The 17,376-nt window shown below is 43.1% G+C and overlaps 2 protein-coding genes across 2 annotated transcripts in view; both read right to left on the bottom strand.

The window, feature by feature from the left end:
- Window positions 1–16,797, bottom strand: part of LOC309671206 (AF4/FMR2 family member 1-like) — a gene marked incomplete at its 5' end in the record, with an annotated part of 39,304 nt that extends 22,507 nt beyond the window's left edge. Inside the window, 6 exons of the mRNA XM_082482411.1 lie at window positions 2,074–2,236; window positions 3,671–3,708; window positions 3,840–3,894; window positions 8,964–9,015; window positions 9,390–9,417; window positions 16,783–16,797. Of these exons, the coding sequence (XP_082338537.1) occupies window positions 2,074–2,236; window positions 3,671–3,708; window positions 3,840–3,894; window positions 8,964–9,015; window positions 9,390–9,417; window positions 16,783–16,797 (351 nt within the window). The remainder of the gene's footprint in view (window positions 1–2,073; window positions 2,237–3,670; window positions 3,709–3,839; window positions 3,895–8,963; window positions 9,016–9,389; window positions 9,418–16,782) is intronic.
- LOC309671545 (kelch-like protein 8) overlaps window positions 1–17,376 on the bottom strand; it is a gene marked incomplete at its 5' end in the record, with an annotated part of 659,404 nt that overhangs the window by 365,572 nt on the left and 276,456 nt on the right. The window lies entirely within an intron of this gene.

Raw genomic sequence — 17,376 nt, 5'->3', positions numbered from 1 at the left:
GATACCGTAATGTGGTCGCTACGAGCCCTGCTTAACCTAACAGTAGTCTGACAAATTACGAGAAAAAGAGCAGAGAGATGATCAGAGGGCTGGAGCACCTCTCCTATGAAGACAGGCTGAGAGAGGTGAGGTTGTTCAGCCTGGAGAAAAGAAAGCTCTGGGGAGACCTTATAGCAGCCTTTCAGTATCTAAAGGGGGCCTACAAGAAAGACGGGGAGGAACTTTTTAGGAGGGCATGTAGCGATAGGATGAAGGGGAATGGCTTTAAACTGGAAGAAGTTAGATTTAGATTAGATATTAGGAATAAAGTTTTCACTTTGAGGGTGGAAGGCACTGGAACAGGTTGCCCAGATAAGTCGTGGAAGCTCCATCCCTGGAGGTGTTCAAGGCCAGGGTGGATGGGGCTTTGAGCAACCTGGTCTAGTGGGAGGTGTCCCTGCCTATGGCAGGTGGATTGGAACTAGATGATCTTCAAGGTCCCTTCCAACCTAAGCCATTCTATGATTCTATGAAAAGCAAACCCAACTAACCCTAAAAAAAGACAACAGAAACTGCAAAGCAGGAGCATTATTCTCTGGGGCCTGTTCTGAAAACACCATGTATGGGTCAGCATCACTTAAATGTGTAGCTCATTATTTGGGCACCATCATGGCATAGTTACACTCCTGCCCTTACCGATTCTCCCCAGTCACAACTCTCCCTTCTCAGAAGTCCCACAACTCTTCCCCAAAAAGAGAAAGCCTGAAAGGTTTTCCAAGACTAATGAATCCCTTCTACCACAATTTTCTTCTCTATCCAGACTCAACTCACTGTAGAACATGTGGATAAACAAAACATGTCTTCAACTGTGTTTCAGAGAGTCAATCCAGAAACCTGGTTTAAAAACCAGTTTGGTTTTACCGTGGGGTCGTAAGAAAAATTAAACCACAAATTCCATTATAGTTTTCAGACAACACAAATCAGCTTTGTTTTCATTAGAATTTTAACTCATTAGCCACCAAAGAGCATTTTTTTTTATTTAAACACTATAAAAACGTGGCCAAAATACTTAGCAAACTTCAGTTCATAATGTAGGTAGCTAGCAGACAGTGGCATACTCTGATCCTTTTCTAGCACCTTCTACCATTGGTTACCTTGTTTGTGATCTACACCATCATACGGGCTTTCCTTAGGTTTTCCAAACACAAAGAATAGTAAGAGACTTCAAAAAAAAAAAAAAAAAAAGAAAGGAGGAACTATTGCCTATAGGTCTTAAAGTCTGTGCTTTTGCATGTGAAGAACTGACTATAAACAAATGGGCCATGTGCAATAATTTGCTCCTTGAGCACCATGGATGAACAGTTTGCTGAATAAAAAAGGATAAGATGGTCAATGGCAAATAGCTAGGATTTCACTAGAGCGAGAAGGATCTTGCAATCCAGTATTTTCAAAACAAAGCAGGCAGGATTGGGTAAAAGAGTAGAAGTATAATATCTGTTTCCTTCCAAAGACAACCGCATTGCAGAAGGCAAACTCCGTAACTGAACTGCTGGAAGGTGAAGTGTATTAGATATGAGAAGAAAAGCTATGCCTTCTCAAAACTTGTTTTCTGCACATAAAATTCTCCCTTTCATGTGCTTCTAAGGCAAAAGAAAGGCTCTTCTTCACATATCAGGAAATTGGTCTCACCCTGAACCAGCCCATAGCCTCAGCACTCAGAAAACCTGCATGGGCAGAGGTGCACCCCAAACATCCCAGACAAGCCGTGCTTCTCATCTGTGCCTTACTTGTGTCTCCCCAGCGATGACACTAATTCCTCCAGGAGTGCTAGACAACGATGCCAAAGTAGAAGGGGGAACACTTCAAGGTTAGGCACGTAAAAGTCTAATTACGCTGTTACTAAGGATTATTTAATTGACAAACTCTAGAAGGGAAGCAAAGGGCAAAAAAGTCTGATGATGAAGCAAAGATGTCAAGGGGACACATGAATGATGACGTTATTTCAGGTCTCCTGTCCTGACTGCATTCAGGCAGCAGAGAGTCTGAAGCAAGAGGCTGTATTAAGCAGCCTCTACATTTTATATTAATATTCACCTCAGGCGCTGACGCTCTCGCAGGGTCGTTTGCTTCACTGTCACTGGAGGTGCTCTCTGAGGTGGTCTCCGAGTCTGAAGAGCTGTCTGAGTCACTGGTGCTCCCTGACTCGGAGCTGCTGGAATGTGCTGATGCCACACTCTTGGGCTGGGACTGTAGGGCACTGCTAGACCACCATGAGATAACATTAGAAAGCAGCATGGGCGAAGGTTACTTATTATATTGACACGGCAAGATTCAAAAGTAAAACTGAAACCCCATGTTTTGGCAGTGAGCGGAGATGGGAGAAGGCCAAAGGAATACATTGCCATACCCAAAAGATAAAGCACCGGAATAAAAAACCTCTGGAAATAATAAAACCTTCAACTCCAACCCAGTCAGACAAATACATAAGCAGGACATCACTGCTACACTATGAAGCAGCATTTAGCCAACCAAAGTTTAAAAAACAACTGAAACTGACAAGTGCTTTTCTGACAGCCCCAACCCTCAAAAGAAAAACTTCCAATAAAGGCTAACAAGATGGAAACACACATTCCAGGATGGTTTCTCTTTTTTGTATTCTCCCCTTCACCTTTTCACTTCATCTGTGTTACTTGGTCAAGGTGCTGTAACTGTTTCGTTAACAGCCATGTCAAGCAGCGGCTTTTTTTCAACACCCTCCCCTACTCAAAAGTGTTTTCCTCCAGCACTGACAATGGGAATGAATAGAAGTGAGGGAGAGCCACGACTTTGATGCACAGCTTCTTTTTGCTTTGAAATGGGCTTACAAAATCAAAATGTTGGGGTTTTTTTTATTTTTTTTACTTTGAAAACTGTTTCCCATATCAGCATCAACACGTTTGTATTACTTGGAGGCAAGCTCCTTGCTGATCCAGACTGATATCAAGAGAACACTCTATTTCAAGAGCTTGCAGAGACGCAGAAATCATGCCAAGAATCGGCATGCCCTTCTGCATGTCTGACTTTGTCGACCATTACCCTGTGCTTGAAGAATACAGATATCAAGCCAAAAATGTCTGTCAGTGCTCTCCTGTAGGAAAAATTCTGGGCTTCTCCACCTTTCTTCCTCTAATGCTGGCATGTGGCTGTTGAGTCTACCTTGAATATTGCTTCTGACTAACAATACATGGCAGGAGCTGCTTACAATCAGCTGCCTTATCAGGGAGCTGAAACAGCCTCAATGAGTCTACTTAACCGTTTCCTGTTCTTCACTCACTTGGCTGTTTTGGGCCTCCTTCCAAACTAAAACTGGATTCACATCCATCACTACTACAACTGAAAATCCCATTAGCTCCAGCGTGATCTACATACACAGTGGTGGACGGGAAGAGGAGAAAAAAAAGAGAACAGCTGGGGAAATAAAATTATGGCTCACAGGCAAAATCCAGCATGACTGGATTACTCAGTTCCAATTGGAGCTTTCTGTAAAACCCCCCACAAGCCAATTTTCAAAAGCAGCTTCAGGCAGCTAGAAACAAAAGCCTGTGTCTACAAGAGAAACCAGGAACCCTTACCTATCTACCCCATATACAAAAAGTAGTTTTGGTTTTCCTCCTTATTTGGTCTAGCTAGTAGTTTGGGAACAAACCTGTACCTTGGAGGAGCAAGTGAAGAAGGTGGCTTTTCAACAACCTGTTTTGTTCACAAAAACAAAGAGGAGAGGGGGAGGAAAGGTTAGCGTAAGGAACTCGGAGCAACGCAACAAGTTGTGGTGATTTAAAGGGATGTCTGTGTGCCTAGTGTATAAAACATCTAAAACTGACTTGGTCGTCACCACTCTCTTCACTATCACTGAGCTGCAGGTCGTCCTGGAGCATTCTGAAAGACAACCAGAAGATAAATATCAGCCAAGGCAGACACATTTTCAAGCAGCAGACACTGAAAAAGACTTGGTTTGCACTTGCCAAAACAAACCAACCTCCCACATCCTTTTTGAACATTTGGCATGCTCAATCTGCTAAACCCTCTCACTACCCGAATGAATGATAAAACGACAACACACAACCTCAACGTTTTACTGTGCTTTCCAGTCGATCTCAGGAGCTGCGCAATTGGAGGTCAGTGTCATCGGCTGCCATCTACAGGCAACTGAGACAAAGTTCTACGAGGGCAGTGCTCCTCAACAATGGTTACCTAGCACACTAACACAGCGAAGAAAAGTTACCTAGGCACTAAGACCGCAAGGTGGCGTGGAAGAAATCTATCTGCTCCTTGTACAGCAAGAAATTAGCACGCTATTAGCCTCCACTGGCTCCCCAAGGGGCAGAAAGCATCGTCTTTGCACCAGAAACTGTGCGTGTTCACACTCTGAGGGCCTGTGAATATTTCTTCTGTCACAGGAGTTCTCTTTTTGCTGCTGAAGTTTCCTATCGCACATACATAAGTAAATGCCAAGGTCAAGCCTTTCTCCTATTTCTTCTCTACACAATGAACTTCACACTTGTGCACATCTCAGCAGTAACCATAACATTGAGCAGTTCAGATACTCAAAGTGGTTTACAAGTTGGGAGGCACAAACTCTTTTTTACTATTGCTAGAGTAGAGAGCAGGCTGCCCGCAAATGTTTCCAAAAAGCCTAATGTAGTCCTCTACATGCAGGTGCTAACTACTGCTGGCAATTTCAATGCATTACCGAGGTCCTTAAAAGGCTGGAAGGGAAGGATTTGTGGGGAGGGACCCAAAGTTCTCCCAAACTGTTATCCCCCACTTTGGCAATCATGCAGGCACCCCCAAAAGGAGTTGGAAAGCAGACGGGCAAAACTCTTGTTATTCAAGTGTACGGTGGTTCAAATCTTGAAACTAGCTGGAGACTGACTCCTCAACCCAGAGAGTTACACAAGTGTCCAAAAACTGGATAAAACGCTTAGGAACTGAGACAGGGGTTCTAATCAATCAGGTCAAAACTCTGCTTATTTCAGCCTCATTTCAATCTAAGGGCTCTCTGTGAGAAATAAGAAAAATAAGCCTCCAACCCTTCATGACAACACATTTTATAGCATGAAAACAAATATGAAAGATCCCCAGCGAACCACATCACCTTGGAAAAGTGGGGAGAGAGTGTTCCTGGTGCTTGTTAGGAGAAGGAAAACTACAGAAACCTTCACACTCTTTTAAGCCTTCATTTCAAATTATGAACAAAGCGAAAAAGATTTATGGCCCTGTGGGTCACCTCTAATGACCCTGAGCAGTTTGCTTTTATGATTCCATGACAAAAGAGGAGTAAAAACTTTGAATAAAAAAGTGATTCCCTTATTTAAGTACTATCCCCACTACCTAGATAAATTCTTTTACACTCATACCAAAGCAGTTGACATGCATGGAGATACTTTCATTGGAATAGGACCGTGTTTACGGTTGAAGCTGGCACGATCTCAAAACAAATAATTCCACAAACCAGAAGGGACGAATCTACTCTTGCCCATGGAGCAGGACAGCATGAAGAAACCCCAAAGGTCTCCTTGTCTACCAGTACGGAGCCAACCCCTCCTGCATAGGTGACACCTCCTGCAAAGGTACTGACCCCACAGTTCCCAAGTACCTCTCTCTGATGCAGAAGAGGCTCTCAGTGCCACAAAGGCGCTGTCTGATTACACTCATGATGACCTACGCGCTTTCTTTGTTCAGGCATTTTGCCTTTGCCATTCCCCTGTGACTATCCTCCTCCATCTCCCAGCCTCCACTGCCTCAGTTCCTCACACACCTTCTCAGTGGAAGTCACCTCTTCCCTCTTCTTTAGAGTAAACACTGACAGGAATCACTATGAGACACCACCTTGGAAAATGAGGCCCCCGAATTTCCTACAGAAGGCAAATGGCATGCAGTCTGCAGCAATCCTGCCTGTGCCAACTTTGCACGTGGGCTAGAGCTGAAGCTCACCGCTAGTCCACTGAGGCATAAATAGGAAAAAAGGAAGGGTAGCAACAATACAGCCACTCTCCACACTTCTGGGCAGTTTGGCAAATGTCTGTTGGCATCTCAATGAATTCTTTTTTTTTTTTCCCCCAATCCATTAGAGAAAGTAATCCTTCAAAGGTGATAATGAACAAACTTCCAGGGATGCTAAAAAGTTCTGAAAATGTTTTCATTTTTTCTTTTGCCTTAAGAATTGTGGACTACAGATGCATTTCTTTTAGAGGTTAAGAGAATAATGCAAGGAAACTCTATCTAGATCTTTTAAATCTGATTTAACTGTTTGTAATAAAAAGGATCACCTTTTTCACCTGAGCTGCTGGTAAATAAAACAAATCAGCATAAAAGAACATTGCAACTACTTAAGTTCAATTTAGGATCAAGGAAGGAAGAGCACTAAAACTTTAAATGAGTCATACTTCTACAAGGATAGACAAAACCAGTTTCCCCAAAACAAGGTTTCAACAAATTGTTAAATAGCCTAGTTAAAGAAAATAAATCTGCTTTAATAATTTTAATGCTTTAATTAGCTCAGGAGTTCATAGATGCCGAGTTTTCATTCGCAGGACCTGTTCATTTGCAGCTTATATACACACCATCAATCTCCCTGTAAAGCTATTTAAAAAGAGCTCTTTTAGCGAGAAGCAGCACTAAAATTAACATCACTTGCCAAACAACCCCACTGAAAGCACAGGCTGGTCCCTCTCTGCCAGCCAGGTTAAAGATGCATCACCAAGAATGAGCTTGGCATCTCCCCTTTTAAAAGAAGGGCTGCTTCCATTCCAGTGTAGCCAGGTGCTAACTTCGGGGCTCTGTTCAAGAATGAAAGCCATCTGGGAAACCCTTGCATGCTCTGTAAAGCTGAATGCTTAATTTGGGCACACAGAGGCACTGGGATTTCAACTTCTAATTAACCAGCACAAACGCTGTTTGTTTTCAGCCAGCTACACTTTGTAATGCAAGCTACTCTAGGCAGCTGAATTTTCAGACAGTCACGTGTGTGTTAAACAGCAAAGAAAACAAGCCCTGTTGTGCAAATGAAACCAAAAACAAAACAAAAAAGAAGGGACGCATGAGTTCGAGGGAAAGATGTAGAGGAAGTTCTTGGGCAAATCTTGCTTAATTCCATTTGGGACGTAAACCTAAACCACCCTGTTCCTCCTGCTTCAACTGCCGTCGTCGATTGTGGGTATGCATGTCCCTGGGCAGATGAGTGCTGGCTCTGAAGTACCCAGAAGGACGCCGAGCAGCGAGGGGATGTTGGCTAAGGACAGAGCTATGTACCATGCCATATTTACAATTCTGGACCTTTGGGCTAAGAAAGGAGTATTTTCAGATTCTTGTTTACAGTGAAAGCCTCTTCTCTCTCTGCCACCTGGAAAACTGACTACAGTTCTAGGGGGATTTTTACAAGCAGCTGAGAACAGTTGAAATAAAGATGATGGTTGTAGGGTAGCTGAGGAGGAAGGCAGAGCCTGCTGCAGTTGAAACTAGTATTTTTAATACTGCAGTGAAAATTGCCAGAAATTGTTCAGGAGGAGCAAGCTGGGGTGGAAGAAGGAGGAGTAAAATAAAGAATGGATTAAGGGAGTAGCTGATTGCTCCCAGTGAGGGCGGGCTCCTCTGCATGATGCTGGAACAGTATAAAAAGGGTTGTTTTACAGATCTTACAGAGATTGAATGCAAAATTCTACAATCTCAAACAAGATGGAGAGATGCTCTTCCTCTTAGTTGTGACTAGCCCAGTTTGGGGGTTTTTTAATTAAATTGTTCACGATAAGGAAAAGGAAAACACATGGAGTAAGCTTTGTGGTCTGTAGTTTGCAGCCTTCCATGGAACATGAGATCTTTATATATCACATGGACTGATAAGCATTTAATGGTTCAGCAGTTGCCTTGCCCAGGGACGCCTTAGCTTTCCAGACATGGAAAGATTTCTATTTGTTACTCAGGGCTATCAATGCTGCCAATTTGGCCAGGTTAATCCTGAAAGACTAATGTCAGCCCACACAAAACTACCTTCAAGCAATTTCTGCAATTAACCTAATTAATAGATAATTATTAACCTAATTAATTATTAACCTACAAGGACAGTACCAAGTTATTTTATCCACCAACTTAAAATTTTCTATTGGACCGATTCATTTGTTAGTTGGCACTCCTTCCTAGCCTTGTAAAACTTTTGCAGTGATTACGCATAAACATCTTACACTGAGACTCAAATTCTAAGAAGCTTTCTTCTGAAAGAAAACGTAACATGATAGGAAAAAGAATAACTAGATAAAGAAAAGTAGAAATATATAAATACTATTTAAAAGAGCTCTAGAAACTTCATCTTCACCCCACTTTGCAACAGGCTAACATTCTTAGAATATAAATAGAGGTTTTTAGAAAGTCAACATTTAAGTTTTTGCCTGTTTGTTTGCTTTTAAAAATGAAAACAGAATTAAGACAACACTTTTTAGAAAACTTTTCCTTGCACAACTGCAGAAAGTTCTATCATACAATTGCTTTAAAATTTCACCCCTAGTTTTCACAGTTTTGGTAGCTGTAGCTTTACGAGCCCCCACAAGCTTCAAAATTATATGCAGAACAGATCAGATTCATTTTGTATCCCTTATCATTTATGTCAGTTTAATAAATTATTAGTAGTTTGAATAGCACTAAGTGTGACAAGATATTATGTAGCCACAGCTGCATAATATTAAATAATATTAAAAGAGAAAAAAACCTTAAATCAGGTACATTAATGGTTGGGTTTCTTTTCTTCAGCTTTGTTTTGTTTTTAACACAGTCATTATAATCATGAAACAGTAATGTTTCTGTTGGTGAAAATTCCCTGCATTGAAATTTTCTGAGAAAAATCAGACTGGTAAAGCCTTAATCTTCAGAATCATCAAGTAAGCCAAACTGTAATTCATTCCAGGGTCATTTAAATAACTGCACAGTAGAGATGGGAACTGAGTCTGGTTACTTACGATGTTCTCGGCTGAGAAATAGGCAACGTTTTTGAAGGTGCTTCATACTGTTCTGTAAATCAAAAATGAATCAGTTGCTTTTATTTGCCTCACACTAAAGTAGGTATTTTAACCTATGGTCTCTGAGCATCAGATTAGAAAGTCACCTTCTTCCAGAATGCAATTGTTTGCCATTAAGATTATTCATCACTCCAAACAGGGTTTCCTAACGAAATACTGCTTGCTCTCTGTTGAACTGCTGTCTTAGTTTCTAGGTAATGAGTGTATGCAATTTCTTAAGCATTTTCTAAATTCATCACTGTTCAACGTTGAATTAAATTCCTTAATCAATGTAAACATTTGATGTTCACTTCAACGTATAGCACACAACACACAACTATCTGTCAATACACACATTAAGTGCGTTTTCTTTGGATTTCTACTTACTCTGATTCTGTGCTACAGATCCAACATGCTGTGATTCTTAGAAAGAAAGGACAAAGTGCAAATTAAGAATAAAATAAATCAGCTCTCTCTTAATAGCAGCATATTGGTTACGTACTGTAATAAATACTTTGACTAACTTGTCAAAGTATGACTTTGAAGTGTCCAATAGTCTAAGCTGGCCTGACATAGCTTAAGATGGACAGAGAAGTGATACGTGCTACTGCCACCAAAAATGCGTTCCTAGCACATCAGTGGTATGTGCATTTTTGAAGAAATATTAAAAAAAAAATTATAAGAGCTGCCAAACACTTCTGTTTAACACAGTCAGCAAGTATTTTTGTTGGCAATAAAGATGAAATGGTTTTTATGCGGCAACAGAGATGAGATGCTTAAAATGTTTCTGAAAAGCAGTCACATTTCAAGCCCACAATTGTAACAAATGTGTAAGTCATTGAAATATTAATTCATTCATCCCCCTCTGGCTCAAACGTCTTTCAACTCTAAAAATACAAATCTTGCTTAAAAAAATAAAAAAGAGGAAAGACAGTTACACTACCATATAGCCCACTCAAAACCAATTACTCAGAAGCACAATCTGATCTAATTCTCAGTAAAATGATACATTGCAAGCAGCTGTTATACAACTCAAGATCCATTGTGCTTTAATTTATCTGACTTCTAAAGATAATATCTCCTAACAGCCTTTATCTATGAAAGAGGGACAACATCAGATGAAAACACATGCAAGAGCCGGAAAGAGTTCCTCTAATTTATCAAAAACCCTGGCAAAAAGAGGGTGTTTTACCTTTGTTGGGAATGGAAATTTGGAAGGCTCTGCTGTACTAGGCGTATGAATAGCTGTCAGGGGAGGTGGCCATGAGTGGGTCATTTCCTGGAAAGAGATTGAGAGAAGCGGCTTACAGTATTTTTCGCTGATACACACAGGTGAGCTTTTAAGCTTAAGAGGTTCATACAGATCTTCCCATAAAGTCCTTATTGACCCGATTGTAAAGCTGAGCTGGTACCACAGCAAGAAACCCTCCTTTGATCACAGCAGCCAGACCATGGAGAGGACTTGCTCCTCTTCTGCAAGCATACTCCCATTGCCCAAGTAAGAGCAATCTTAGTGAAGCTCGTAGAGAGTTAAGTACATATTGTATTTGCAGGATTAGGCCTCAGTCTTACAGCTATCACAGTTAATAAAGGGAAAAGTAAATAAAACCTGTAGGAGTAGTTCTGGGGTTCCTCAAAGCACAGGACTTTCCTGTTCACAGAAGTTCTTATAACCCCTTACAGCAACAACACTCCAAAAGGCTTTTCACATAATGTGAGGACGTCAGCCAGAGAGTGCTGACTGCCAGCCGTTCCCCACGCTATTCTGCCTGGACTATTGGCTTTTGCTCCGACCGACCAAGACATCTTTGACGCAGAGCTCTGGGACGTAGTTTCAAACCAAAGAAAGAGACTGCCCGATGTGCTATGTCTTCAGGAATTCTCCTGCCCTGTTCCCCTGCCCTCACTCTCACCCACCATCACTAACAGGTGAATGAAAGTTAGGAATTATGTTCGTGCGGAACACATCTCATGATGAGCATGCACCACACGCAGTTTGCTCAGGGGCTTAAAAAAAAAAATTATGAGAAACGTGTCGGTACAAAGTGCATCTTTGTACTTTTGGCATGAAATAGACTGAAGCGTGAAAGTCTACTGTGCCATAATTTACAAGTGCCGTTTTTTCAACAAGGCACAAATATGAAAGTTTAGGAGTGTCCCTAGTTTCCTTATCTATTAGGAACAACATGAAACGCAAAGATACATAGGGAATGAAACCACATTGCTACCTTTGGCTCTATAAGAAGGGATTAGAGCAATCTGCAGGGGTTTCTGTGCAAAACTTGGAAGCAGCCTACAACTAACCTGAGTGACTATTTGATGGCACTGTTACCACCCTTGCCTTCTCTTTTCTCCCCTCCCACTGTTCAGCTCATTGCTCGCTTCACTGACTAGCTCTCCAATCTTTCCGTAGATTATAAACTCCTCAATATACTGCACTACACCTCTTCATGCATTTGTCAGTGCTTCCCTGTGGTTGCTACAAAAATAGTGTTATGCGTTGCACACAAGGCAAGAGGACAGGATGTCTTGTGAAACACAAAATGATGCAGTATTTCCAGGAGGAGTACTTGTGCTGCAATACCAACCAGTGCACAGCAGCTAGTGAGCACCTGTGCACAACTACCTTTCAGCTACAACACTGCCTCAAGAACAGCTTCTCGAGAACAATAAAGGCATCAGGATCTGAAGCAACCTGAAGCAACAGTGAGGGAAGCGAATCACAGAAACCAAACACCTGTTAGGACTCCCGTGTCTCAGAACAGCATTTGACATCAAGGAACTGTCTTCTCAGTATCAGAACGACCAGCCATTTTTTACTTTATTAAAGTGTTTTTTACTGAAGACCTTTATTAAAGGTCCCAGTGCATTTTCACACCCTGCACAGTGAATGGGTGACATGTACTCAGAGCCAGCTACTGGAAGCCTGCACACTGCTCACAGAGCCGACTCTAACACAAAGTTACGGAGACGGTTTTGCATCAGAGCTGCCTTAGCTTTGCACGAATGGACTATAATTACAGTGAAGAAGAAACAGTGCAGCAGCAGTGCCCTGCGCAGGCAGGTGGGACGGATGCAGGTGCGTGCTCCTGTTCAGGGCCATGCTGCTGGGGCTGGCAGTATGGACAGCAGGCAGCATGTCCAGCCCCTTTGGAGGAAACACACTCAATAGTGGCAACCCCCTGACTCGACAAAGGAGCAGCTCTGGCTGTTTCAGGTGACTTGTCAGTCTTGCTCTTGAACTGCACCACACTGCATTACACTTACATACTGATAGGAAGACCATTATTGGTCTTCCAACTCCACCTGTATCTGAAGCTTTTATCTTTACTTCTCCACGGCATATCCCAAAATACACCACTTTTAGTGACTACAACATCCACTGACAGAACAGAAACAGAATGACATTCTTTCCCCACACGCTAGTTTAATGCATGCAAAATATAAGCAACCACAGAGACTGATTATTTAAGAGCACCTACCTTCAAAATTTCTTCAATGGAGTGGACATCACTGGGGAAGGTTTGCTACAACAAAAAAAGAGGGAAGCAGCATGAGTTTGTTTTGTTTTTACCAACTGACATGAGACACAGATGCACTCATTAAACACTGGCTTACCAACAGTTCTATAAATTTCATGAAAGCCCATTAACAATAAAATCCTAGTAAGAATTAAAGGCCCCATCAGAAGGCCAGTTAATAATGCACTTCTACAAAGCCTGTTCTTTTCAAGTCTTTAGTAGAAGATACATTCTAAGAAAGATTAGAAAGAAGGAAAGTGAAACAGCTCATTCAACAGTGGTGCTCGTTCAGCTGGCAGGATTCCTCTTGTTTCATGGCTCACGTTCTTCTACGAACTCATGTGCTTTCAGCAGAAAAAGAAGCCAGTACAAAGCCCTAAGCTTGGAGAGGGCAAAGCAGAGGTGGTTTTAAGTGGAGGAATCACACACCAGACCCTTGAATGCCAGCTCTTGGGCTCGTGGGAACATCAACTGATATTAAAAAATAGAAAAGCATACAATTGTAACTTGCGCAGTTCAGAACAAAACCTTGAACGTACTGCTGAGTAGGAACAACATGGTGATTTCTGGAAAAGTCTGCAGATGACCTCGATCAAGGGACTGCCCCTGTACTTCCCCCACCCGTTTCACTGGAGCCCAGGCAGTGACCACCACATACGTGCCCACCTGGCATGGGCCAGGACTCCCGAGCGCAAGTGTGATGAGGACCTCTGAAAGGAGGCCATCTCTTTGCTGGTGCCCTGGCACTCCAGCAGTGCCACCTGAAGGGAACCAGGCCACAGCCGTAGCAGCGCCCACAGCTGCCTTCAACCAGGCTCCCGAGCCCAGGCACAACAAAGCTCTGGGGAAGAGCACAAAACGAAGGCAATGCTGGTATTTGCCAGTTATATAACAAACAGCAGACATTGCAGCCTGTGCAAACACATAAATCTGCTTTTAATGTATCAGCAAAACCACTGAGCGGCTCCTGGCAGGACACCCTCCTGCACACGTGCGACACCACGCATCAGCAGTGTGGGTACCGCTGGGCAAGGCGCAGGGGCTGGGACAAGCACAGTGAACGCCTCCTGCTCCTCAGGCACGTGGGGACGAGAGTAACTGCACAGCCAGGGCGAGCGGCGATGCCCCCTGACAGAACCCACCTGCCCCATGCCCAGGCTGTGCCTGGTGGGAGAGGACGCAGCAGCAGGGCCCTCCTTCCCATGCCCCTGGCAGAATTAGGTGCTGGGGATGCTCTGCAGCAGGACCTGCACTGTTTCCACGCACTGACTCGCCACCTGGCCACAGGGAACACCACTTCACTTCGATGGATCGGCTTATCTACTAGCAACGCATGTGTTTTGAAAGCACATGTCGTTTACACATCCTTTCCCAACCATTCCTATCAAAGGAAATCGGAATGAAAAATAACCAAAGGGCTGAGTAGTTAAAATGAGCAAAGTGCATCCAAGACCAGCTTCTTGCCTATAAACAAGAGATTCAATGGAAATGTTCAGCAATCAGCATAACCGCTGAAAAGGGAAAGGCCACTGAGACGATCCTTGTGTTAAAGGAAGAGGGTAACGAGCTACAGTGCCCCATCAGAGGGATCTTCCCCAGATCAAGGTAAACAGCAGAGCAAGCAAACACTTCAATCAAGTCAAAAAGTGTCATCCTTCACACTCTCACAGAAAGGTCACTCATCTGTTTCCCATATGCTGCACTATTTGCATTGGAGGGACGAGAGCAGGTGAGGAATCTTCTCTTTTCCCTGCAACCTCATTTGTCTATGTCTACAAAAGGCTCTCATTGAGGCAGCGCTCATTTGACAAAGATTTGACTTCTCTTCAGAAAATCATGCACGGATAGCTGCATCTGACCTTACTCACCTCGAGACAAACAGAAGCTGAGGCACGGCCAGATAAGTCACACGAATGAAGGCAAGGGGCTGGGATCTTGCTTGCAGAAGCCCCCCACAGCAGGCAGGAGGAGGGGAAAGGGAGAGCAAACAGCAGGGAACTTCTACCACACAGCAAGAGATCGGGAAGCTTCAGAACTCACAGTGCCAAAACGCAATCTCTCTTTTCCCCTTTTTCTTCCCAGCAAGCTTAACTTGATAGCTCAAACACCTAATTTACTTCTTAATTTAATAAGTGGTGAACAGCAGGCACAGAAAAGCAGCGTTCAACCAGCAGATTACTGCAGAAAGCTGCTGCGATATCCCATGAGAGCACCACAGTAAAAAACCTTCCCACAAAACATAACGAATCAAGATCCCACCTGGACAAAGTATTCAAAAACCTCTCTCTACAATGGATCAATTGCAACAAATCAAAATCCGTTTGCTTCTCCCATTCCAGAAACTTGAGTTTTATAAAGTGATAACTGATGACAAAAGTGGAATTCAATTAACTTGCGAATCAGAGAATATCTGCAACAGCCAGTTTGGACCTCTCTTATCCTTGCCAAACAACTCACAGCCCTTCCTGAAGTTCTTTCAGATAAGCCTGAAGAGGCTTTGAAATTGATACAGGTTTACATACAATGAGTATTCATAGTGCAATTGCCAGGAGGATTTATCATAAGCCCGAAGGGCACTGTTCAGTGACTGTCTGCTGTTCTTCACAGGTCCGGTGGCTTAGCAGAAACCACTTTCTTCTTCGCAGCACAAAATTTAAAGGAAAGCAAACGCACGACTGCACAAGTACTGCAGAAGTCTGCAGCGGCAGCACAAGGACCTCTATTGTTTTTAAAGGACACAAGTATCCCCAAAATACGTGCAGCTCTGGAGGTACAGAACATAAGGTTTACTTTTGTCAGGATTGCTTTCAGCTTTGCCCAGCAGTTTATTCCCACAGCCACTGAGTTAGGACACGCTAGGAAGCCCATGCCCCTACTAGAGTCTCTCCCTGAAGAGGACAGGTTTTCAGGCATCTTTAGTCTCTGTTCTGCCATCCTGCGGCACCCTAAGACTGAAAAATTGAATGACGCTTTCACCAGCAGGAAAGTGTGCAATAGGCAAACAAAACTGCTGCCCACAAATGGACTTGCAACACCCATATCAAATACACGGTGAAACGTTTGCTCGAGAGATTAAAATCACAGACTGTTCAGGACACGCACAGAAAATTTCTTTTCAGTGCCAAAACCACAACAAAACTGGTCAGGGCCATTTGACTGCACCAGGGAGCCCTCCTGTCTCTTGGGTAGGTGTGCAACTGTCATTTCTACCGTAAGTTGCCACTGCAGCCCATCAGTCCTTGTGCCCCAAACCCGCTGGCCCTGGAGAGGACGGGCGTGCACCCTTTCACTCTGTCCCAGCTGCAGTGACTCTTACAAAGCTAACCGTCCAGCGCCTGAAGGAGTTGGGCTTTTCTGCACCCTGAGTAATGTTTTGCCCCCCTCCTCCTTTTTTTTTTTTTTCCCTACAAGTCACATGTCAGCTGTATTTCAGCCTGTAAACTACCATTAAACCACAACTGCCACCCAGCAGCAAGGGCTGTCCTTGCCACTTTGAAGAGAAGAGTTTAAGGAGAAATACAACGTTGGTCAAAGAAGAAGAGTTAAAAAGCCATAAAGCCAAAGAAATACTGAAACGAGATCAGCTCCACTGAGGACTGTGGGCATAGAAGATCAAATATTACATGTTGCTGTCTATCCCCGCTAGCAGTTTGACAGCCTTTACAGGGAACAGTACATCGTACTCCCCACAGACAACTCGATTTAAGCCCTGTGCATATTTGCTGGCTGACACTGACATCTGCACAATCTCCAGCTAGGATTTCCTCATGCCACCTTCATACTCACTGTCGGTTTGGGAATGATGCAGATGCCTCCAAGTGCCACTCACAAAATGTTTTGACGGCCAAGGCCAAGCGCAATCACGGGACATCCAGAACCGTTGAGTCCCTGGGTTTTTGTTTTCGTTTTGCTTTTTAATGCCAACATTCCTACCCAAACTGATGCTGCGCTTCAATAACAGGTCTGCAGGGCAGCATGCTTCTCCATTTACCATCTCCTCTAGCAGAAGCACCACCAGAGCCAGCCGCACATGTCCAGCTGCAAGCAGGTACTCACATCTGACCTAAGACTCCAGCCCAGTTCCTCCACTGATGCAGGCCCGCAGACTCCGGAGAGGCTAAATAAATGGATGTAACTTGGAAAGAAATCTCGTTCAGAAAGACAGAAAACTACTTTAAGACAGCAGGCTGAAGAAACTGCCGCCTTTGTAATTTGCAGCGCTTATCCAGAAAAATCCGAGGGAACAGCTAGACACAGACCTTAACATGGTTCATGCCCGTTACATGGCCAGTAATTTAAGGGGCAAATTGAAAATTATTCTCAAACAATAACATATGATGGGAGCAGAATCTGGACTGATGAATTTCCATAATAAGTTTTGCAAGGCTAATTTAACAGATGACTTCCTTACTTGCAAGCTTAAAAAGCAAAGAGAAGGGGTTTAAAAAGGTCATAAAGACTTTTTCAGGTATCTTTTTGATGAGGATTCACGACTTAATTGGCATAACAGATGTTTCACAATGTCAAGGATAAGTTTGGTTTTAAGGTTTTTGGGCCAAAAAGCTAGATAAACAAAGTCAAAGCCATTAAATAAATTTTGACTACAGAAAAACGCAGAGACTACTATTAATAAGACTTCTAAGCCTCTCAGTCACTAAAGAACAAGCAACATGCTCTTAAAACGGTGAGACACTGCCACATTCTCTCCTTTTTATAATTTTTGCAATAGATATGTTTTTCCAGTTCACCAACCCGCACAACTGGATCATGAAGGCCAAGTAATGTTTTTGCAAAGACCTATCATCTCAAAGTTAAGACAGTGCTACAAGGCAATATGCCTGAAGTACTCTTAG

Source organism: Vanellus vanellus, assembly GCF_965231255.1.
Source record: "Vanellus vanellus genome assembly, chromosome: 4".
Classification (NCBI taxonomy): domain Eukaryota; kingdom Metazoa; phylum Chordata; class Aves; order Charadriiformes; family Charadriidae; genus Vanellus; species Vanellus vanellus.
This window is presented reverse-complemented; position numbering and strand designations above follow the sequence as displayed.